Raw genomic sequence first — 25,383 nt, forward strand, 5'->3', positions numbered from 1 at the left:
TACTCCGGTGTGACTTGTTTGTTTTTTTTCTCTCTTCAGAATGTATTTTTTCATACATTACATCTTGTACTCTAGAGAAATGTATACGCCGCACAATACAGCATATGTTTTTGTTGTGGAAAGTATATGTACATTTTTTAACCACTGATCAAGCTTTGTAGGACTGTCATTGTGTTACATAAATAATGAGCATATCATTTAATGTTAGGGCCCATTCACACATAGTGCGAATTTGGTTAATTGTGCATAAAGAGCACATTAAGCAGGAATTGTATGCAAAATGTGTAAAATCGTAGCTGCCTCCAACGCCTTGTACACCTGTTGCTAGAATTATTCGCACACCAGCAGCTGAAAAACAGAGTGTGCACTGTGCGAGTCCATCGAACCCTCTTGCAGCATGTGTCGGCCAAATTCCAGGTGACACGCATGAACATCTAACACCGCTCACATGGCGTGGTTCACTCACACGAGCCGTTATGATGTGAGTCGCCCTGAGTTGTACATATTGGCACTATGTGTGAAGGGACCCTTAGCATTGAGTGTCAAAGCACCTCACATTTTTCTGCATAATGCACCTCATACGTAGATAAATCACCTAACTGCTAAATCAGCCATATAGGCTACTGCTAGTTAAAGGTTTTTTTTTTTAGCTAGAAGCCAGTCTGGAATTTCTATTATATAGCTTTTTTTCTTTTCTTTTTAAACAAGTGGTTGTGCTTGGCATTGTAAACTCATCTGCACCAGCAGAAACATTGATCCTTTTCCAATCATCGTAGCAGCAGACCTTTCAAACTGGAGGTGCTTAAACCCCCTGTTAAAATGCACCTGCAGTTTCAACACCCTACACTAACACTGCAGTTAAATGCACAAATGCGCTTTCAACAGCTGGTTTCGACTCTGTCAAATGTTGTTTTTGTGTTAATGTGATTGTGAATGTTCATCCATATTGTGGATGAATTATTTTGAGGCCTGCGCGTGTTACCGTGAGCCGCCCTTAATGTGTTGTACACATCTTGTTCTGAAACTTAATGATTCTGTAATTTTGTTCCAAGAACATAGTGTCAATAAGGTGGGCGCCAGGCATTGCAAGAATATGTGCTACTTCAGGTCCTGGAGCTGCAAAATGACCCACACTTTGGTGATGTGATATATTGATTTTTCTCTGCTGTCTCCCACTTGTTTTCTACTCTGTGACTGACCACACCTTAAAAACAGACTGAGATCATTTTCCTGGAGAGTGTGCAAACTGAGTTTGAGCTGATCTCTGGTCCCTTCACACTGCCGCTGCTGTGCTTTCAGTGCTTAACTGGTTTCTGTACTCTTTGTGGCATGTTTGGTGCACATTTAGTGTGTGCGTCTCAGAATATATTTGTATTTTCTGGACTGTATATCATTTCACTTAAACTTTGTTATTATATTACATGGAGCATGTATTATGTGCTCAAAAAAAAAGAAAGAAAAATTGCAACTTTAATGAAAAAATAAATACACCACTAACACTCCTGTCACACCTTGACAATTTAACCAGCACATGCTGGTTAAATTACACGGGCGTATGTCTAATAACTTATGGGCAAGTTTGTTACAAGTTAAGTGCCCGTTGAAGCATGCTTATACAGGGTGAACACAAAAACACTCCTTGGTTTCAGATATTTATAATATCAAAAGTTAAGTCTAATAATTTTACAATTTTGAAGAAGAATCTGCAAAAAGAGAAAAAACTTGACGTGTTGCGGTTTGTTTATGATCCGGAGCTCAAACAGTCGAGAGAACACAGCTATTCTGGTTAGCTGTGTAGGCTAACACTTAACCGGCACGACGTCTCCCATTTGCCTCGTCTTCCCTTCTCCACTGGGAACGAAAAAAAAACCCTTCACTTTTTGTGACTGCTTTGGTGATTGCAGCCGAAAACAAAACAGCACACCATTTTTCCATTATAAGTGACGCTGTTTGTGGGAAGAGACTAATACCTGGGCGGAGTATGGGAGAGTCAGCACAAACCATTCGGAGGATGGGGGTTTCACCGGAACATCTTAAACTGGTGTCGTTGGCCGAATGATCTGCCCTGCCTTCACTGCAGCTACGTCATTTCAGAGGATCATTACCGATTCACCAATTATCGCCTCGTTTCTGCTTAAGAATGATTTAAGAGGTTTTAATTTGTCATCTGATGGTTAATAATCACATTATTCCCTTTGATCGCTTTGGGTGTAGAGAGTCAGACTCAGAATTGGCCTCAGGCACATGCGCAGTGAAGACATAGTGAATGCAGGGTGGGCCAGTTTTTAGAGGGGACCGTTCAGTTGGCGACACCGGCACTAGGTGACAGCAAGTATGCTTTTAAGTTTACTGAGCCGGGCTGAATGGTTTGTGCTGAAACTCCCACACTCTGCCTGGGGATTCTCTCCCATGTTCGAGTCGGCTGTCCCCAGATGTGGTCAAATCCCGCGATATCACGCAGGGGTTCAAACGAGACTGCACTGCCCTATTGCGTCTTAAATTCAACAATATCAATAGCACTTAGTAAAGCACACTCCCAGAATGACACTTGCGGAGGCCATGAGCTGTGCAAAGAAAATTAGTTGGTGGCGTGGTAATCCTTCTGTTTGGACTACCATCTAAAAAGTTTAGTTGTTTGTAGATGTGCAGTAATGTATGCATACACAGATGGAGCTAATCAACATCTGCTGGCATCATTAACCATCTAAAACCCTTTTTTCTTTCTTTTTCTTTTTTGTAATAAATTAGTTTTTGTTAATTGAGAGGAAGAACAGTTTGATAATGGAACTGGAATTCTATATGTACACACAATACCAGTCAAAAGAATGAGAGTGTGTCCAAACCTTTGATTGGTAATGTATGTATTTTTTCATGTTATATTTATTGTGTCTTTGTTAAATGTAGATGTATTCCTTTGAAGTCCCGTTGCACTGAGTTGATATTTTGTCTCGCTGTATGTCCTCAGGAGTCCGGTAGTGGGGAGGATGACCGCCGTTCTCACCCAAGGAGGTAAGACATAATATGCAGCTACTTATCACCTAGTCCGTCTCAGCATCATCATCTTCCCCTTTTTTGACTGCAGCTGTAAAATCCAAATGGTCGATTCTCATGAACATTTCCATATTTTAATAATGTTTTCTCTGTGTTATTCTGTGTTATTTTTAAACAGTATGTAAATTACAGTTCATTTGTGAATAATGTATACCCTCAGATCTTAGCTTGTGAGTGTGATCAAATGAGATCCTTGATGTATAACGGGAAAGAACAGATCCTGATTAGGCCTGTCACAAGAACTAATTTTGCTATACAATATATTGCTTCATAAAATATCACAATAGTCGATAATATCATTTATCTACATCATTTTAAGACCATTTTATGGCACTTTATATAATGATAATATAGCATAAAAAATGCAAACTATAACCTTCCTAAGAGCAATGAACTTTTAATTCTCAGGGGTATTCAACTTTGGAATTGAAATAAGATAAGATAAACTTTTTTGATCCCACAACGGGGAAAATCACTTGTTGCAGCAGCACAAAGTCGTACAGTAGTAAAGAAAAAAGAAGAAAAAAAATTTACATTAAAGAAAGGTGACTAAGTATACGTATAAAGTATATTACCATGTTTGCTTGTAAATGCTAAATGCAGGACAGGTGACCTCCAGGAGCAGGGTTGATGACTACTGAGCTACAGGACTGAAGTTGGATGATTATATTACTCGATGGCAGCTGTTTTGATAATCAAATTATCAATGTTGAGTCTTTTGTTTTGGTTAGAATTCTGTTACTTCAACTACATAGATGTGAATATTTTTATTTCTGATGTCTTTATTTCTCTCTGAATATAAAATATAAATCTTTGAGTTGTGGACAAAACAGACCTTTTGAGCTCTTCATCTTGGGCTTTGGGAAACACTATTCAGTGTTTCTTTAACTATTTCCTGACATTTTATGGACCAAAGAATGAATTGATTAATTGAGAAAATAATTGCCATTTTAATCAGTAATGAAAACATCATGTACTATATCCCTTATCTGGAGGGTGGGGTAGCCTCATAGCTGTGGAAGCTTTATAGTCAGTTATATCACGGCACAAAAGCCAGATTGATTAATTGACTTTTAAGTTAATCGACAACTGTTTTGATAATTGATGAATTGTTTTGAGTAATTTAAAACAATCCAAATTCTCTGAATTCTGCTTTTTAAATGTGAGCACTTTTTGCTTGTTTTCAATTTCATTTATACAGTGCCGAATCACAGCAAAGCTGCCTTGAGGCGCTTCATACGAGTAAGGTCTAATTTTACTCGTTTCTTTACTCCTTTCTGGCAGTAAAAGTAAAGGTCGAGTCTGGTTCAGGTCTTCAAGTCCAGATTGAAAATGTGCAGCTGTTCATGACTGCATATGCTAATTGACGGTCTATAATTAAAGTTGTTGTGAAGCACTTTGTATTTTGTTATAGTGCTATATAAAACTATTATTATTATCATCACCATCATCATCTCTGGATTTTGTTCAAAACAAAATATGGCAAAAATAATACAAAAATGGAGTTTAATTTTTATTTTATTTCATTTCATTTTTTTGTGCACTTGATTAAAGTTTGTTAATTTATTTTTAAGATGAGCTGATCAGAAACTGTGCTGGTTTCTGGAGGTTGACCGTGACATGGTTTGTGTGGCTCATTATTGTACAGTGGTTTGACTTTAATTTACTGACTTACAGTATGTTAATTTGTTGGAGAGATATACAACATTCTCTATAAATACAGTGGCTGGGAGAAACGTCTCATGGTCCTGAAGTGATTTTTTTTTTTACAAGGTAACCAATTTGTTTTTGTTGACCCCTGAGCCCTAAAATAATGAGTTTGTCAAGTTTCCTTGGTAATGGTGGCTGCATGCCGGCATGCCTGCATGGACTCTCATCAATTGTTGTGTTATGTTCTGTATTGTAAACCTTTTTGGTAGAATGGCCTCAGCAGTGGGTCACCAATTTGAGTCTGGTCTGCTTGAGGTTTCTTCATCAGTATCATCAGAGGGAGTCTTTCCGTACCACTGTTGCCTGTGTACTTGCTCTAGGGGTTGGTAAAGATAGACCTTACTTGTGTGAAGGGCCTTGAGGCAGCTTTATTGTGATTTGGTACTAACTATATAAACTAGATAAATGGAATTAAATTGAATTGAAAATTGGTAATTAATTGTTTCATGTTAGTGATCCTGCAGGACTCTTTCTTTGTTGTTGGTGTCATATCTTGCCGGTGTGCTGTACCTTGTTGCCCGAGGTGGTGAACTGAATTCAGGAATGCAGTTATTCCTGTTTAAAACACTTTTGCAACCAATTCAAGCCTCTCAGCTATAAGTAATTTTCATCCACTTGCTCCTGGGTTTGTTGTTCCAGACAAGTTTGATTCTTGAGGTTGTTGGCTACAGTAGTACTCACTCATTGGCATTAGTTTTTTTTTAATCAACAGGCCAAATAAAACAAACTGAAATCCTTTCATGTGGGATCTGATTAACTGTGATTCACTGGATGTCCATTAGAGGGCAGCAGGCTCCACCTGCATTAGCGCTGGTATGTGGATCAGTGGAGGTGTACTGTTGATTTAGGGGCAGATTTGTAGCCACTCCCAAAGCTTCTGTGTCTGTGTGGTTACTGGAGCTTTGTGCCATCCAGCCGACAGAACTGTATGTATTTGTGCAGCTAGGAGTAAAATCTATATTCAAACACAGGGGTTGTAAAAGCCCTGCCAAAAAAAATTATGGAATACCCACATGTAGAGGATGTTCACCTGGCTTTTAAATTGTTCATTAAACAAATCCCAGATATGAAACTGTTCATTTTCACAGCATGTTCAGATTTAGTTTTAATATGACTTAATTGTAGTCATAATTTTGTCATCAAAATGTTTTTAGTCAAGTTTCAGTCTACTAAATATCATAAGATTTTAGTTCAATCAATCAATTTTTTTATATAGCGCCAAATCACAACAAACAGTTGCCCCAAGGCGCTTTATATTGTAAGGCAAGGCCATACAATAATTATGTAAAACCCCAACGGTCAAAACGACCCCCTGTGAGCAAGCACTTGGCTACAGTGGGAAGGAAAAACTCCCTTTTAACAGGAAGAAACCTCCAGCAGAACCAGGCTCAGGGAGGGGCAGTCTTCTGCTGGGACTGGTTGGGGCTGAGGGAGAGAACCAGGAAAAAGACATGCTGTGGAGGGGAGCAGAGATCGATCACTAATGATTAAATGCAGAGTGGTGCATACAGAGCAAAAAGAGAAAGAAACAGTGCATCATGGGAACCCCCCAGCAGTCTACGTCTATAGCAGCATAACTAAGGGATGGTTCAGGGTCACCTGAATATTTGTTTAATATACGCTTTGAATGACATATCCTGATCAAAAATGACTCCAAGATTTCTCACAGTATTACTAGAGGTCAGGGTAATGCCATCCAGAGTAAGGATCTGGTTAGACACCATGTTTCTAAGATTTGTGGGGCCAAGTACAATAACTTCAGTTTTATCTGAGTTTAAAAGCAGGAAATTAGAGGTCATCCATGTCTTTATGTCTGTAAGACAATCCTGCAGTTTAGCTAATTGGTGTGTGTCCTCTGGCTTCATGGATAGATAAAGCTGGGTATCATCTGCGTAACAATGAAAATTTAAGCAATACCGTCTAATAATATTGCCTAAGGGAAGCATGTATAAAGTGAAGAAAATTGGTCCTAGCACAGAACCTTGTGGAACTCCATAATTAACTTTAGTCTGTGAAGAAGATTCCCCATTTACATGAACAAATTGTAATATATTAGACAAATATGATTCAAACCACCGCAGCGCAGTGCCTTTAATACCTATGGCATGCTCTAATCTCTGTAATAAAATTTTATGGTCAACAGTATCAAAAGCAGCACTGAGGTCTAACAGAACAAGCACAGAGATGAGTCCACTGTCCGAGGCCATAAGAAGATCATTTGTAACCTTCACTAATGCTGTTTCTGTACTATGATGAATTCTAAAACCTGACTGAAACTCTTCAAATAGACCATTCCTCTGCAGATGATCAGTTAGCTGTTTTACAACTACCCTTTCAAGAATTTTTGAGAGAAAAGGAAGGTTGGAGATTGGCCTATAATTAGCTAAGATAGCTGGGTCAAGTGATGGCTTTTTAAGTAATGGTTTAATTACTGCCACCTTAAAAGCCTGTGGTACATAGCCAACTAACAAAGATAGATTGATCATATTTAAGATCGAAGCATTAAATAATGGTAGGGCTTCCTTGAGCAGCCTGGTAGGAATGTGGTCTAATAAACATGTTGATGGTTTGGATGAAGTAACTAATGAAAATAACTCAGACAGAACAATCGGAGAGAAAGAGTCTAACCAAATACCGGCATCACTGAAAGCAGCCAAAGATAACGATACGTCTTTGGGATGGTTATGAGTAATTTTTTCTCTAATAGTTAAAATTTTGTTAGCAAAGAAAGTCATGAAGTCATTACTAGTTAAAGTTAATGGAATACTCAATAGAGCTCTGACTCTTTGTCAGCCTGGCTACAGTGCTGAAAAGAAACCTGGGATTGTTCTTATTTTCTTCAATTAGTGATGAGTAGAAAGATGTCCTAGCTTTACGGAGGGCTTTTTTATAGAGCAACAGACTCTTTTTCCAGGCTAAGTGAAGATCTTCTAAATTAGTGAGACGCCATTTCCTCTCCAACTTACGGGTTATCTGCTTTAAGCTACGAGTTTGTGAGTTATACCACGGAGTCAGGCACTTCTGATTTAAAGCTCTCTTTTTTAGAGGAGCTACAGCATCCAAAGTTGTCTTCAATGAGGATGTAAAACTATTGATGAGATACTCTATCTCACTTACAGAGTTTAGGTAGCTACTCTGCACTGTGTTGGTATATGGCATTAGAGAACATAAAGAAGGAATCATATCCTTAAACCTAGTTACAGCGCTTTCTGAAAGACTTCTAGTGTAATGAAACTTATTCCCCACTGCTGGGTAGTCCATCAGAGTAAATGTAAATGTTATTAAGAAATGATCAGACAGAAGGGAGTTTTCAGGGAATACTGTTAAGTCTTCTATTTCCATACCATAAGTCAGAACAAGATCTAAGATATGATTAAAGTGGTGGGTGGACTCATTTACTTTTTGAGCAAAGCCAATAGAGTCTAATAATAGATTAAATGCAGTGTTGAGGCTGTCATTCTCAGCATCTGTGTGGATGTTAAAATCGCCCACTATAATTATCTTATCTGAGCTAAGCACTAAGTCAGACAAAAGGTCTGAAAATTCACAGAGAAACTCACAGTAACGACCAGGTGGACGATAGATAATAACAAATAAAACTGGTTTTTGGGACTTCCAATTTGGATGGACAAGACTAAGAGTCAAGCTTTCAAATGAATTAAAGCTCTGTCTGGGTTTTTGATTAATTAATAAGATGGAATGGAAGATTGCTGCTAATCCTCTGCCCCTGCCCGTGCTACGAGCATTCTGACAGTTAGTGTGACTCGGGGGTGTTGACTCATTTAAACTAACATATTCATCCTGCTGTAACCAGGTTTCTGTAAGGCAGAATAAATCAATATGTTGATCAATTATTATATCATTTACCAACAGGGACTTAGAAGAGAGAGACCTAATGTTTAATAGACCACATTTAACTGTTTTAGTCTGTGGTGCAGTTGAAGGTGCTATATTATTTTTTCTTTTTGAATTTTTATGCTTAAATAGATTTTTGCTGGTTATTGGTAGTCTGGGAGCAGGCACCGTCTCTACGGGGATGGGGTAATGAGGGGATGGCAGGGGGAGAGAAGCTGCAGAGAGGTGTGTAAGACTACAACTCTGCTTCCTGGTCCCAACCCTGGATAGTCACGGTTTGGAGGATTTAAGAAAATTGGCCAGATTTCTAGAAATGAGAGCTGCTCCATCCAAAGTGGGATGGATGCCGTCTCTCCTAACAAGACCAGGTTTTCCCCAGAAGCTTTGCCAATTATCTATGAAGCCCACCTCATTTTTTGGACACCACTCAGACAGCCAGCAATTCAAGGAGAACATGCGGCTAAACATGTCACTCCCGGTCTGATTGGGGAGGGGCCCAGAGAAAACTACAGAGTCTGACATTGTTAACTTTAGTTTGACAGCTTTAGTTGACTGGTTTACTTACACTAGACAAAAACAATTCAGATGACCAAAACTAAATGTCACTTTAGTTGAGACCTAAATAGGCTATGTCAAAAGTAACACTATCACATAAAAACGGAAAAATATTTTGTTATGCTCAATAGGTAAACACATATTATTTAGTGTTTTGTTGATAGTTATTTTAGTGTATAAATGTATAGTGTTGTGTGTGTGTGTGTGTATGTATATGTATATGTATATATATATATATATATGTGTAGTGATCTCCAACCAGTCCCAGCAGAAGACTGCCCCTCCCTGAGCCTGGTTCTGCTGGAGGTTTCTTCCTGTTAAAAGGGAGTTTTTCCTTCCCACTGTAGCCAAGTGCTTGCTCACAGGGGGTCGTTTTGACCGTTGGGGTTTTACATAATTATTGTATGGCCTTGCCTTACAATATAAAGTGCCTTGGGGCAACTGTTTGTTGTGATTTGGCGCTATATAAAAAAATTGATTGATTGATATATATCAAGTTGAAGCGAAAAAATGTGGAATTTCTAAAAATCTGAAATCACCAAAGGTTAAACAAGCAATTATGTAACATTTGACAAAATAAATTACAATTTGTATTTAGTTATTTGTGTTTTGTCTTTCTGCACAAAGAATCCTTCATCGTGAACTGCACTAATGCAAAACAATATTCGCTGTCAGACTGGTTCAAACATTCTTGAACAGTGCAGCTTTATATCCATGAGTTCTTCTCTTTACAGCACTGTAACTTTGTTTGTTGGTGCTGGTTTTGATTTGAGCTATAATCCCACTTCATTCAGATACTTTATTACATTACTGCTACAAACATTGTCTTTTTGTCTGCCTTTTTCTTTTTTAAATTTATTTTGCTGTGCATTAGTTTCAAGTTTTATTGTAAGATCTTTTCCATTGTTTTGTGAATTTTCTTGTTGCAACCACATTTACTTTCAACTAGTCAAGTCCAACAGCTTGTTAAGATCTATAATCACTTTGGTTTAACTGTGGACTGATTTGCGCTTTTAGACATGTCCCAGTATTTTATTTTTTTTATTTTTATTTTTTTAGAAATGCAAATTACAGTTCCGCTATTATTACCCCACTTGATCGGGGGGATAATTATTTAAATACTGTGTTGTACTGCAAATATCTTTCTTTTCTTTTTGGAAATACACTTGCAAAATTAGTTATTAATTAAATAAAAAGGTAACTTTATATTCGGGGTCTAAACTTTTACATGTCATATACATTCACAACAATTGGTGATGGCCAATACAGTGAAACAAGTCTGCTTGCCAGGATTGAAACAAAATACATTTCTACCTACCTTACAGTGCTGCATGGCTGAGAGACAGTGACCAGAAAGTGAGACGTTATGATAAAAACATTCTGAAAGTCATAAATGCAGCAGTCATCAAACAGTTATTAAGCATCCAATAAATATGGTGTGAAAATGTTAGTATATGCACACCCAAAAATATCTTTTAAAAATGCTCACAGAAAAAAGGTTACTGTGGCCATAAAAGAGGCAGTCAGTACTTGTTGAACAAGAAAGGGGCTGCCCATAAAGTGTGCTTTCATTGGAATTATTTTCAAAACAATAAAAAAAAGATTATTTGTATCTTAGTGTTTTTTCAAAAATGTATTTTTTAATTTTTTCCAAGGGGATAGGGGTTATCTTGTACTTGGAACGCTATGGTAATTAAATTGGTCATTCCCACAGATCAATTTACATTCACCAGCATGCACACCGAAAACATTTTTGTTTGTGAGTGATTGAGAACAGGTTTATCTGACAGATGGACAGAAAAACAAAAATTACGTTGCACTTGGATGAGTGACTGGTACAAGATTAGAAAAGAATGACGTACTTTTTAGTTGTGGCATTGAAGTGCCGCCTTTGTGCACGGTCGTCATGGAAAAATGCATGAACTATAATTTCCCAGACACATGAACTGTCAAACTCATATTTGTGTGAAATTTAAACCAGACCTTATGTTCCATATGCCACCTGCTGTTGGCTGATGGAGATGTAGGTTTGTGACCTAAATGACAGCTTATGTATTAAAAAAAGGCATATGAATCTTCCACATTTATACACTGATTACTATTTTAAGCCCTGAATCCATTTCTCTGTAAGTTGTCTATCTGTGAAGCTCACATTAGCATAGGAGCTCAAGTACAAATCAGCACTAGTGTTGAATTGAATTTATTAGACACCCATGCATAACAGAATTCACTCATATACAAACAACCAAATTCATAACAGAAAAGTCAAATGCGAAAAGAAATATAAGAAAATAAACAAAATACCTGGTGCCTAAAGGCGTAGGCAGAAGCAACGCATATGCCTACCCCCCTGTATAAAATCAAATCAAACCAGGCATATATGCCTGTACATAGACATTTATATCCAACACAATCTGAACAACAGCAGCACATAGCTACAGATAAAAGAAGTCAAATATTTCTCCCCCCACCCCCCAAACAAACAAACAAACAAAAAAAACAAAGGTTCCAGTATAACAGCATCTACATATAACACAACTCAACCATATTCATCTAATACATAGCTAGAAAATACTATTTCTCTGTATAAATATTTGAGCCAGTTAATATCTGGACATTGCTTAAGTTTCTACGGTAAATTATTCAATTTTTTTGGACCACAAATGGAGACACAGAAGCACCTCCTAGTCATCGTAGCGCCAGCAATTTTAAAATAAAACAAACCCCTAAATTATACATTCCTTCTCTTTGTAAAATATTCTTGAATTCTGAAAGGTAATTGCTTATTTCTCGCTTTATGAATCAACTGAACAGTCAATTGTGAATTATTCTTAATGCTCTTTTTTGAAGGATGAATAATGATTGTAATGTAGTTTTATAGTTATTACCCCAAACTTCAGCACAGTAAGTCAAGTAAGGTGCAATCAATGCACAATACAAAGTATGTAGTGAATTACCATCTAGAATGTACTTTACCTTATTTAATACTGCAATACTTTTAGAAACTTTCTTTTGGATATGTTGAATGTGCGCTTTCCAGTTAATTGTGTCATCAATAAACACACATAACAACTTATTCTCCTTGACACAATCGATATTTACCCCAAGTATATTGAACTGTATTTGTACATCCTGTTTATAATTTCCAAATAACATCATTTTAGTTTTAGACCAATTTAATGACAGTTTGTTCATATCAAACCGACTCTTCAACTTTGTCATTTCAGTTCTCAAATGAAACAATAATTGCTGCAAATTCTTTCCAGAACAAAACAGGTTTGTGTCATCAGCAAAGGGAACTGCTTTAAACACATTGGAAACGTTACATAAATCATTAATATATTAAATAAATAATTTTGGTCCCAGCCCTGGGGAACCCCTCAAAACGATGTCCAGATATGCAGAACAGCAGTCCCCGATTTTAACAAACTGCTTCCGATTTTTGCAAATAACCTTTAATCCAATTCAGAGCCACTCCTCTAATCCCATATAGTTCCAACTTTTGAAAAAATATGTTATAATTGATTGTGTCAAAAGCCTTTTTTAAGTCAATAAATAGACCTATTAATATAATGCTACTGTTATTTCTGTCCTCAGATATTAAAGCTTTTATTTTAATTTTCAGTTGTGACTTTACTACTTTAATACTGAGTATTTGGAAATGAGGTTTGGGTTTTGTGCTAAAACAGGCAATTTTCTGTGTTGTTCGCAAAATGCCTGCAGAACTGAACATCTTGACGAGTTGGATAAGAGCTGCTGCACAGCTCATCGCTGACACAGGTGGTGACTCAGTCAGGTTGCAGTGCTGTGGTCATGCTGCGAGTGTGTGCATAAGAAAGGAGTGCTGCAGTGATGCTGAGTAAAGCCTGATGCTGACGTCAGTCGAGCAGCAACGTCACCAGAGGACCTAGAGAGGTGATAGTGGGGAATTAGAAGTTGAAGCTCCAGTTTAATAGCTTTATATTAATTCTTTCATTTTTTGTCGCTTATCTGATTGTGGGTCGCAGTGGCAGTAGACCAAGCAGCTTATCCCACACTTTCATATCCATGGTCAGGTTCTCTGTCTCTTCTTGATGCCGACCAGGGGGCATCCTCACAAGAGGCTTGCACCACCTCACCTGGCTCCTTTCAGTGCAAAGAAGCGGCAGCTCTACTCTGTGTCGCTCCCGGATTTTCCGGCTTGTTGGGTTCCATAACGGAGGAACTTCATTTCTGCCACTTGTATTCTCCATCTTGTTCTTTCAGGCATTACCCATATCTTATGACCATAGCTGAGGATTGGAGCGTAAATCGACGAGTGAATCAAGAGCCTTACCTTCTACTGCAGTTCTTCCTTAGCCACAGTGGTCCGCAGTCCATCTGTCACATTCCATCTTAGCCACACTCATGAACAAGACCCAGAGATACCAAAACTCCTCCACTTGGAGAAATAACTGTCCCCTGACACAAAGGAGACAATCCACCCTTTTCTGACAGAGCATATTGTCTCAGATTTGGAGGTGCTGATCCTCATCCCATTCGCTTCACACTCTGCCTCATACCTGCCCAATACACATCAGAGGTCACATTCTGATGAAGCCAACAGAACAACATCATCTGAAAAAAGCAGAGATGCAATTCTGAGGTCAGTGAACTGAACACCCTCCAGTCCTTGATTGCACCTTGAAAACCTGTTCATGAAAATCACAAAGAGAATTTGTGACAAAGGGCAAAGTCCAGCATTCACTGGAAACATGCATGATGCAATGCAGAAAGTGGGAACACAGTTCTTCAAATAGTTATATAGAGACCAGATCATGTGTTGCAGTGGTCCCAGGTACCCCATGCTCCCACAGTACCCTACTGCCCCCCCCCCCCCAAGGATACCTCAGGGGACCCAGCCTTACACCTTTTCCAAGTCCCACTGTTATAATTAGGGATGAGTATTGATAAGATTTTATCTGTCAATGCCATTATCGATCCGATTCCTTATCGATTCCCTTATCGATACCTCGTGAATTTTGTACTAAAAGTAGGCTTTACAGGATTTCTATGTATTTCATTGAGTCTTAAAGTAAATAAATATGAAATTGTTCACTGTACCCTTGATCTCTGGACATAAATAAAAATAAACAAAACGGTGTTTCACTTTGAAGTTATTAATTCAGACTGGACTCTGTCGTTCTAACTTGACTCATCAGAGAGCCACGCAGCGTTTGGAGCTGTGTGAACAGAACGGAGGACGATTCTCGTTTCTTTCTCGCAACAAGACAAGAGTCCCAGTTAGTAACTTTAATCTGCACAAACGTGACCCACGATTGACATATTCAGGGATGAAAGTGGTGAAAAACAAAAAAAAAGCTGAAACCCAAACTTATCCCCCAACACCACCTGCATGAAAATGTTTGAATTCTAGAAGCTCTGAAATGCAGTCTCGGACTATTCCAGACAATAAACTGGAGTGAGTGCAGCATCCATTTAGGTGAGAAAAAAAAACAACTTATTCAAATTCATTCCAGTAGTATTCTGCTCTTATTAGCATGCAGCAGTTTTCTAGCTTGGCAGATAGTTCTGGAGGAAATCACTGAAGAAATTAACAAATTGAGAATATGGTTTGACCGAAACAAACTGTCATTAAACTTAAATAAGACAGGGATGAAATGGAGGTGTAAGAGTCACTAGGTGTTCACAGGAAACATGTATTTATTTCTGTATGTATGTATGTATTTATTTATTTATTTATGTATGTTCATTGTTAGTTGCTTTTATATTTTCTGTTGTGTTTCTATTCAGGTTCTTTTTGTCTCTTTCTCTAAAATTGTATATAATAAGCATTAGATTATTAATATATAAACAAAAATAAATTTAAGAAATATTACAATTTGAAAACAAATGCACCCGAACGTGATGAGAGCTGCAAATGCGTAATGCTAACTTAACATTGAAAATGCCATAGACATGCTAATGCGTTAGCATCGCTCCCGTTTTTAACTTATAAAATACATCTATCAACTGTTTCAGAAGACCATAACAGGTCGGTTTAACATAGAAAAGGTAAAGAATACTCACCAGACGTATGCTCTTTAGGGTTTTAGCGGGGAAAAATTAAGCGAAAGAAAGAAAGTATAAACGAAGCAACAGATCGAAGCATTGCTTCAATCTGCAAACCACTGCTTCGATTGGTTCAAGGTTCAGAGCAAAGCCGCGCTGCAGAAAAGTTGATCACGGACCCGCTGCAGGGTCTGTAATCAATGTAGAGAAATGATCATTTTCCTGACAAACACCCCCCAAAACAACGGTCACTCTGAAGGACTGATAACAGAATCGTTAAGCACAAAGCTTATTGATGTCGGTGGATCGAATCATTTCTTAACGATACCCGAAAGGAACCGGTTCTTGATACCCATCCCTAGTTATAATCTGTATACTAAAACTAATTATGCATAGTGGTGGTGATAGGTGGTATCATTTTGTGATCTTGCTCACAGATTTCTAGTTTCTTTTGGCTTGTCACAGTTTGTTCGGGGTTACCCCAGCAGATCTAGTAAGCATAGATCTAGTAAGGATCTAGGTATTGATTTTTGTCACAACTTTTACACTGCCCTTCCTGATGAACCTTCAGATATACAATGAGAATTGACCACAGGTGACCTTCAACCAGCAAGCATGGTAACTACTTGGACCACAGTGTTATGTGCTATTATATTCTATATTTCTCTTAAAGATGTAAGTGGAAGTCAGTTTTGTCTAAAAAGGAAGGTTTCTTTTTCTGCAGTTTTCACTTCATTTATACTCTGCCCTTTCAAAACATGAGTCACATCAAAGTGTTATATACAAATAAGGTCTAGACTAGACCTTTCCTACCCATGAACAACCACACTGGCAACAATGGAAAGGAAAAACTCCCGAATGTGTTTTGTTTTTGTTTTTCTTTCCTCTTATTCAAAATTTAAGTGAGGTCTGGGAGCATGTACTGGTGCCACACATCGATACATCCACCACAATATGGATCTGCCCCGGGTCCTGAATGGCAAAACCACAACTTTTCCATTTCTGCCTCAAAAGTAACCATTTGTCTGCTGCAGCTAGGTGATATGTTGGCATCACCTTGGCCTTGTCCAGCCGCTAAAGCCCTCGACACCCAGGCACCTCTATGCTGAATCATGCACAAAGAAAGGCGCCACATGTCCTAAATTATGTAATTGATGTTTCCTCGTGAAACTCATCTCACAAAACTTGAGGCACATTACAAAAATGACAGAACATGCCGTAACAGTTATCTTGCAGCTAAACAACAGTATACCAATCATTGTGCACAAGTATAATTAAGTAGACATTGAACCACTGATAAGTCTAATACTGAGCTATAGTGTTTGTTTTAGGCAAATACTTCACAGTTTTGGATACATTGTGTTGTGTATGTGATGTGTGATCACTAAGGTGACTCTCTCTGTGTGTGTGTGTGTGTGTGTGTGTGTGTGTGTGTGTGTGTGTGTGTGTGTGTGTGTGTGTGTGTGTGTGTGTGTGTGTGTGTGTGTGTGTGTGTGTGTGTGTGTGAAGCTGATGTGTAGGAAACATTGTCTGGTGTATGCCTGGACAGCAGTCACATCCTGGGCTTCACCTTTTCTCATTGGATGGTGTAACTTTCAGCAGTCAAATGAGAGAAGAGTAAGCTGAGACATCACACACATCAGCATGTCGGCTGCTGAGACCTCTGGGACTGTGTGACCCATACAGACTGAGTTACAGTGTTATGTGGTCGTGTTTATTGGAGGTGTGGGGATTTCATCATTCTAGAATGCACTGAGAAAAAAGAAACATCAAATCTAAGTTTGAATCTCTCATGTGCCTTCTGGCAAACAGCAAACTTTAGCTGAAATTTCACAACTTTTTTTAATGGAAAATCTTTCTCTGTCTGAATCCACCATGAAGCTGTATGACTGAATGCAAAAGTTACAATATACAGTTTCTCCAGTGACAGCCACAGAAACCTTTAAATCTTTCAGTGTTGTCATGGGTCCGTTGGTGGCTTCCCTCACTACCACTTTCCTTATTTCACACTCACTCAGTTTTTGCAAACTGTCAACTCCAGACAGAAGTACCATTCTGTTTCTATTTCTTAATGAAGTAATGAAGTAAATGGCATCCAAGATATCTTCAGTGACGTGTTCATATATCTGTCCCCTGACTTGTCTCAAGACAATGGACTGTAAAAGTGACAACTTATCAACAGTAATGCTTATATTTAGTTGGTATAATTGCTTATGATTGCTGAAAAATAAGGTAATATATTTATAAAATGGGCATAATTCCTGAACGGTTATGTAAAACATTTGTTAAACTCCTTGAATTAAAGTTGAACGTTTACACTACAAACTCATATTTAGTGATTCATTTCAACTCCATTGTACAGACGCAAAATTACAAATTGCTGAAACTGATTTTGTGCACAAATGACTACAGATGTCACTCAACAATGCACACATTTAGAACAACCATGCATCAAGGATAGTTGTTTATTTTCAACTGTTGATCAGTTAAATATAACTGAATCCAGTCGTAAGGTTAGTGAATGTTCACACCACTAACTTACAGTATGTCTAAAATATGATTGAGCACAAGTTCATGGTGTTGACATAAAGGAGTTTTATAAGGTTGATCCTGCTCGGGATTTTACTTTGTTTAAACTGTTTTCTGGCATTCAAACAAATAAAGGGACTCAAGCTTCTTTAGACAGTATTAAAAAATATTCTCTCTAATCTCCTAGTGAAAACAAATCACCATGGGGTAAAGCACAGATTTGAGCAAGAGCCATGTGAATACTGCCAGATTATATCAGTGAGAACAGGCTCCTGCTTCTAGGTTCTGTGCCAACTGCACAATCCTTTAATTGCTGACGGGCAGGTTCAAATTGTTTGTTTGTTTTTGTTTGTTTGTTTATTTGGGTTTTTTGGTGTTATCTTGCTTTAAATAAGCTTAAAGCAACTAAAAAACATTGTATATTGGCTCTTTAACTGAATCAATACAAAAATCTGTTTTGACTTGGTTGTAAAGAGTATGACACAAAAGATAAACTTTTATTTTAAAAAAATTTAAATGGATCTTAATTCACCATAGATATTAGGTGATGAAACAGACATAGAAAAAGATCATTTAGATAGATACGTTATTCATCCCGAAGGATATTTTAGAATCCTTCAGAATTTGAAGAATCATTCTTTCTGCTAACAATTACTTTAATAAATTGAATTATTAAATGGTAATTTTAGTAATTTGTGTCATGCCAGTATACAATAAAAATGTAATTGTACAAATAGACAGACATATTAAACAGTAATGAAAATGTATATCAGTAGCAGTTTGACTGCTCTCGAAGCCTTTTAAACACTCTCTGAAACCACTTCACCACTTCTGAGGCTGAACTTGATAATCAGACTTGTTTACTGGCATAAGCCACCTGACTGCTTGAACAAGGAGGGTCAAAAGCATCAAATTTAATGTTTACACACAAACACACGTGTATGATTATTTAGGCCACAGATGTGTGCCAACAGAAAAACAACCAAGCACTTGTTGTTGTCTTTTGATATGAATTGGCAATCAGGTCATGTGTGGCAACATATTTAGCCCCCAGGTTGTAATCTATCCTTCAAGTTGGAACCTTGAGATCAACAAACAGTGTAACCCAGTGTGAGGTTGAGTTTCTCCTCAGTATGATGACGGTTTTCTGTCCCCTTGTTGATTTCTCAATCCTTGTTTCTTTGTTGTGTTGTTGTTGTTGTTGCTACTCACCTGTTACTGGAAGTAACAGCACCTTAGGTGTTAAGTGTCTCCAACTCTGGGTAGAAATTTCCCTAAAGACCACAGATCTGGGGTCACTTACGCAACATAGCAACTCTGCTTTAAGGATCAGGATTCAGGTGGCTGCTATCAGTCTGTAGCCCACAGTGTTCAATGGACCTCCCTTATCACTATGAGGTGTCAATAAGGGGGGCCACGACTGGGATGAGTGTTGTGTTTTATATACCAGAATTTTAAAGCTGCTGACAGTTAAAAAAAAAAAAAAAAAAAGAATTATAACTTCATGCCTCTCCCCAAATCGTGTAAAATAAATAAATATAAATTTTGTCATGTACAGGTGATTATAATAACACAATGATTCCCAAACTGGGCTTTGGAAATTGATCTTAAAGTAAAAGATACAACTACATCAATAGGGTGGTGCAGTCTCGTTTTAACCCTGCATGATATCGCAGGATTTGACCAATTTTGGGGACAGGTGTTCCCGTTGCACAATATATACACAGCATCACTTCACACGGAAAAATGGTGCACTGTTTTGTTTTCGGCTGCAATCGCCGAAGCAGTCGCGAAAAGTGCAGGGTTTTTCGGTTCCCAGTGGAGAAGGGAAGACGAGGCAAATGGGAGTGGTTTTGTTGGCAAGTGTTGGCCTACACAGCTAACCAAAGTAGCTACATTCTCTGGCCTACAAAACTGCCTCGACACGTTTGAGCTCCCGGTCATAAACAAACCACAACACATGTCCACTTTCCACCGCATTGTCACTTTTTCTTTGTATTTTCACTTTCTTTGCGGTAATTTGCCCAAAATCTCAGAGAAAGTGTTGTGTTTCTGTCCCCGGAAGTAGAGAAATTGCATGATATTTTACCCCTTTATCACCCGCCCTCAGACAAGACTGTGCTGCCCAATACACAGAAACAGAAACTTGAGGTGTCACAGATCACAAAAGCCACAGTTTGGATCATATGTTTTTGTTTTGTTTTTTAAGTTACGAATTTGGTCATTTTTCGGATCAGAAAAAAGTCTTTGCTTTCCATTTAAAAAACTGAATGAAAACTGTGTCAAATGTTTTGCGTAATATTTTAAAGAAAAGTACTTTAATTCATGTATTAAATTACAAGATGAACAGTATCTGTGAATTGAGCAAAGCTAATCTGAGTTCATAATTTCAAATTCTTTTTGAAAATGCTGAGAATCTCTACATTGTCTGGTGAGAGGGGAACAATAATAATTTTATTTGCGAACCTTTCAGGATAAGTGCATCCCAATTCATCCAGATCAGTGGTGTTGCCGAGAAGATGCTTCGAGAAAGTCTGGGATACTGGTTATTTTGCAGAGCTGTAGCCTTTTTCCACCTCAGCTTTTTCCACGTTATGCGCTTTGAGTGCAATGCTCTGTTTAGCCAGTTTAAGAGTGTACCAAGACGACGGATACTTTGTCCTCAACTCCTTGACTTTGAAATCAACACCATTATAACTTTAAAAACAAGTTACCATGACATAAAATCACACTTATGTGAACTTTGCAATTAATCTGTGGTTCTCATGCCTGCCTAATCCTGGGTTGATTGGTACAGACCAAGGATGAACATTGTTTAAGTTAAGCTGTACTGGTCCATCTGCATCATCAGACTTTCATAAAAGTTCAAAGGTCAGAGCGAGTGAACTTTACCTCTGGGATCAAATTATTTAATCAACATGTCAGATCATGGTTAAGCAACATAACTAGTAAACCTTCCAGTTTGAAGTTTACATTCAGTTCACAATTTGCTAGTACTGCCAAAGTAGTCCACTCTTGCTCAAATGAAAATAACTTGCTTGATGCCTTTTATTGTCATTGTCTTGTAGGGCAGCAACACAGGTCTTCTATCTTAGATGATCTTTAATAATCGTTTCAATTATACCTCAGGTATAGCCTATTTTTTGTAGTTCTGCTCCCACAGTCTGTCTCCACATTTTTTTTTTTTGGTCTACCTTCTTTGTTTTCCCTCTGGTGTCCAATGAAGTGCTGTTCTGATTATGCCTTTTCTTTCTCCTCTGACATGACAAAGCCATTTGTAGCGTCTTTGCTCATGCTTTCTTGGTTGGATTGTCTGAGCTGGTCTTCATTGGAGATGAATATGCTTCAGGTTTCTTCCTCAGTATCATCAGAGGGCGTTTTTCCTTACCACTCTCACCTGTGTGCTTGCTCTAGGGGTTGGTAAGGTTAGACCTTACTTGTGTGAAGCGCCTTGAGGCAACTTTGTTGTGATTTGGCGCTATATAAATGAAATGAAAATGAGATGATTCTTGGCCACAAACCCAATGCCAGTTTTTATTTCAAAGATGTTCTATTTATTACACTACAGTTGAAGGTGGAAAAACTCTTAATTACTTCAACCATTTCCATTGGTATGACATAAGATCTAAGAATGTGTCATAAATGGTCTCTGTGTATGTTGTCAAATGTTTTTTGAGAATCTACGAAGTTGATGTATAATTGTCTTTGCCACCTCTGTCCATTGTGCTATGATGCTATTGCTCAAATAGGATAGTTATTAAAGAGGTCATATTATGCAGGACAGAGGTGGCTTGTGAAGACATTTCATCTACTTTGTTGCAGTCCACCCAGGTAAAAATGGGTTGGCTAGGGAAGTAACCTGTGATGAAAGGGTGTCTCATTCACCCGTATATACTGGCAACAGTATGACTTTTAATAACAAATATTCCTGCTAGGGGTAGTTTCTGCTGAATTGTACTGTGGAGTAGTGGGACAGATATTTAGGAATTCCTTGACATGTGATACCTCCCTGTTTTCACTCAGATAAAGGTAGGTCAAGGTTTGTGACCTCCTCATGATAGAGTTGTGAGGTAACCTTATATTCCAAGAATCTTGGGTCTGCTGAAATGTAAAATTTTAAAAATAAAAGATATGTGATTCACATCATGACCTGGACTTTACCTGGAACTGGATTCCACAGCACAATGCAATAATTGCATACTGATCCAGAATGGTCAGACTGATCAAGATGTTGCAATGTGATATTTAATTCACAAGCTGAAACAAAATAGTCTCTTCTTAATCTGGATCACTCCCAACATCCAACACCAACAGGATCTTCCTTTGTACCATAAGCACATGTGATTTACATTTTGTCAAGATCCAGCAAGCAGATTTGAGATGATCCTCGAAATGGTGGAAATTTAAGAAATGATCCAAAATCTTGATCCTGATCCACTTCAAAATTTTATGGAGTCTTCCATGGCCTAATATCTATCTGTGGTGCAAATTTGGTTAAAAAAAAAATCTGTGAAGTAGTTTTGACGACGTAATCCTTAAAAGCTTATAAGTGAAATCCTGAGCCACAATCCGGATCCGGATCACCTCCAAAATTCAGTGCAGTCTTCCATGCTCTAATATCCATCTGTGGTACATATATGGTGAGAATCCGTGTAGTAATTTTGACGTAATCCTTCAAAGCCTCTATAAACTGCAATCTTGATCCAGAATCCATATCTGGATCACCTGCAAAATTTTATGGAGTCTTCCATGGCCTAATACTTATCTGTAGTTAAAATTTCATCAAAATCCGTGCAGTAGGGGACTTCCGCTTCCGGTATGCCTGAGTAAAGACGCTTGGAAAGTGCGCTCTGACCAACTTATCTAAAATTGCTTTTAATAATAACACTCCACGTACATGCATAGTAGAGATCATGATAATGATCTCCTCACAGAAGACAACCAGAAGAGACACGAAAGCGGGGAAAGGCAATGATATGGAGACTGTTAAAAAACAGCTAACGCTAGATGCTAACTTAGCTCAAAGTGACACCGGGAGTGAGATGCTAATGCTAACGGAGCTCTGTAAGTTGTGAGAAGAATCTGGAAATGCACAACAAGGTATAATTGATTTAGACACGTTTGGAGGCTTCAATTGGGGAAATTAAGAGAAGAATTGACTCGCTCGAGGAGAGACTGGTCACCTCAGAAACCAGTGTGAGCAACACTGAAGACTGAGGCATACGCAACAGAGAGTGTTAGCATACTTACTTAAAGATGCAAAGCTAACTGCCAAACAAGACGATCTCAAGAAGAGAATGCTTTCTCGGGCTTGACGCTGAGAAAGCATTCTATCGGGAGGACTGGATGTTCCTTAAGCATGTCCTAGAGAATATGGGTTTTGATAACAGTTTTATCGACTGGTTTGATGTTATATTGCAACCCAACATCCAGAGTACGTGTGAATGGTTGTCAGAAAAGGGACACATGCCAAGGATGTTGCTTGTCACCAATTTTATTTGCTATCAGCATAGAACCTTTAGCAGAATTTATCAGGAATGATCCATTAATTTTAGGTATATCGGACAACATTAGGACACACAAATTGTCATTATATACGCTGACGATGTCATATTATATATTGGGGACCCAATAATTACTTTACCCAAACTTTTGAAGTGTCTGCAAGATATTAGTGTTGTGTCGGGATATAAAGAAAATGAATCAAAATCTGAAACTATGATGATAAAGGGGAATTGGCCTGCAGAACTGTCCGAAAAAGTCAAATTTAATTGATCACCTAACAGATTTAGATATTTGGGAATCATTATCACAAAAGATATTTCTCAACTGTATAAAGCAAATTATGGGAAACTATTGGTTCAAATTCAGAAAGATTTAGAAAGGTGGGAAATATTACCATTATCCCTTTTTGGGAGAATTGAAACAGTCAGAATGAATATTCTTCCCGGATTGCTGTATTTATTTATGTCTCTGTTTGGATCCCAGCATCCAACTTTGTAAAAATGCATAAAATGATTTCAATTTTTATTTGGCAGAAAAAAGGGCCAGGATCAAACACACAGCTAACCAGTAGTAAGGCTTCTGGAGGCCTTAACCTACCAAATTTGAAACTGTACTACTGGGCGGCACAACTACGTGGGGTGGTGGAATGGCTAAAACAAAGTAAAGAAACAACATGGGTGAGCTTAGAGCAAAGCTCATGCCCCAAATTCCCTCTGCAAGGCCCTTGCATTTGCTTCCAAGGAGATATGGAACAAGTATAAGATTACAAATGTATGGATGAAATGCACCCAAAAGGCCCTAGGTACTATTAGAAAAAAAAAAAAACTCAAAGTAAATGTGATAAGATAGTTTCAAGTTTGTACAAATGTTTACAGTCTACTATGTTAGACACCAGGAGCAGTTGGGCAGCCACAGTCCGGGCCGACTCCAGATGTAGAGACTCTGGCTTGACAGAGGTGCAAAACTCCGGCTTCAGAAAGTAAAAGTCTAGCCACATATTTGTTCCATCGTCCTAATAACCAGTTGATTGTAAATAGTTCAGTTCTTTGGGCAAGTGGATGAGCTAATTATTGAGATCACCTGTTTTAGGTGCACAGGTAGAAGCAACACATGGGAGGGTTTTTACTTCCTGAAGCTGGAGTTTTACACCTCCGTGCCTTGGTCAGGAGCAGAGAAAACAGCAGACCCTAAATAAGCATGTTTGTTTTTGGGGTTTTTTCGAAAATGTACCCCTATAGGTCCCACCGCCCTAACGGCAGGGGCTGAAACATGGTTTATATATACCAAGTAAAATTTTCCGTCTGGATTGCGTCATGGTGTTTGCTGTCCCGCTTCACTGTGGCATTAATAACCCCTCATACAGGGTTGGAAATTAAATGCACCACTCTGCATTTAATCATTAGTGATCGATCTCTGCTCCCCTCCACAGCATGTCTTTTTCCTGGTTCTCTCCCTCAGCCCCAACCAGTCCCAGCAGAAGACTGCCCCTCCCTGAGCCTGGTTCTGCTGGAGGTTTCTTCCTGTTAAAAGGGAGTTTTTCCTTCCCACTGTAGCCAAGTGCTTGCTCATAGGGGGTCGTTTTGACCATTGGGGTTTTACATAATTATTGTATGGCCTTGCCTTACAATATAAAGCGCCTTGGGGCAACTGTTTGTTGTGATTTGGCGCTATATAAAAAAAATTGATTGATTTAAATTGATTGATTGATTGGAAAGACGCTGTTTTCGCCTATTGGTTGGCGGTGGGACTCCTCCCCTCCAGCTGCAGGATTTACCGCAGTTTGCTGCAGACCAAACACACCGGTTTACTGCCGCACGTTAGAAAGCACGACGCGCTCCGAACGCGTCAGCCCGGGTCTGCCTCTTGATATCTACCGCGCGCAAAATCGTGTTATTAATTTCACGCTCGCGGACACGGTGACGCTCGTTGAAGACAGCTTCGTGGACCCGCCGTGTTTTGTTTTGTTTTGTTTTTCTTCCCTCTCTTCTCCTGTGTTCACCTCACGTCGGTGACTCCCCGGCGCATCCCGCCTGTGTGCGCTCTCCTCCCGCCACGGAGCAGCGATGCCTCCCGGTGTGGTGACCGCTCCACGGAGCTCCGCGTGCTGCTGCCGCTGCAGCACGAGACCATTCTTCATCTACAACTCTG

At 38.6% G+C, this 25,383-nt stretch overlaps 1 protein-coding gene across 1 annotated transcript in view; it reads left to right on the forward strand.

Annotated features, from left to right (window-relative positions):
- The window catches only part of ssh2b (slingshot protein phosphatase 2b), a 71,612-nt gene that overhangs the window by 20,068 nt on the left and 26,161 nt on the right, over positions 1–25,383 (forward strand). Inside the window, 1 exon segment of the mRNA XM_034178195.1 lies at positions 2,966–3,009. Within this exon segment, the coding sequence (XP_034034086.1) occupies positions 2,966–3,009 (44 nt within the window).

The sequence above is a fragment of the Thalassophryne amazonica genome, chromosome 9, assembly GCF_902500255.1.
Source record: "Thalassophryne amazonica chromosome 9, fThaAma1.1, whole genome shotgun sequence".
NCBI classification, from domain to species: Eukaryota; Metazoa; Chordata; class Actinopteri; order Batrachoidiformes; family Batrachoididae; genus Thalassophryne; species Thalassophryne amazonica.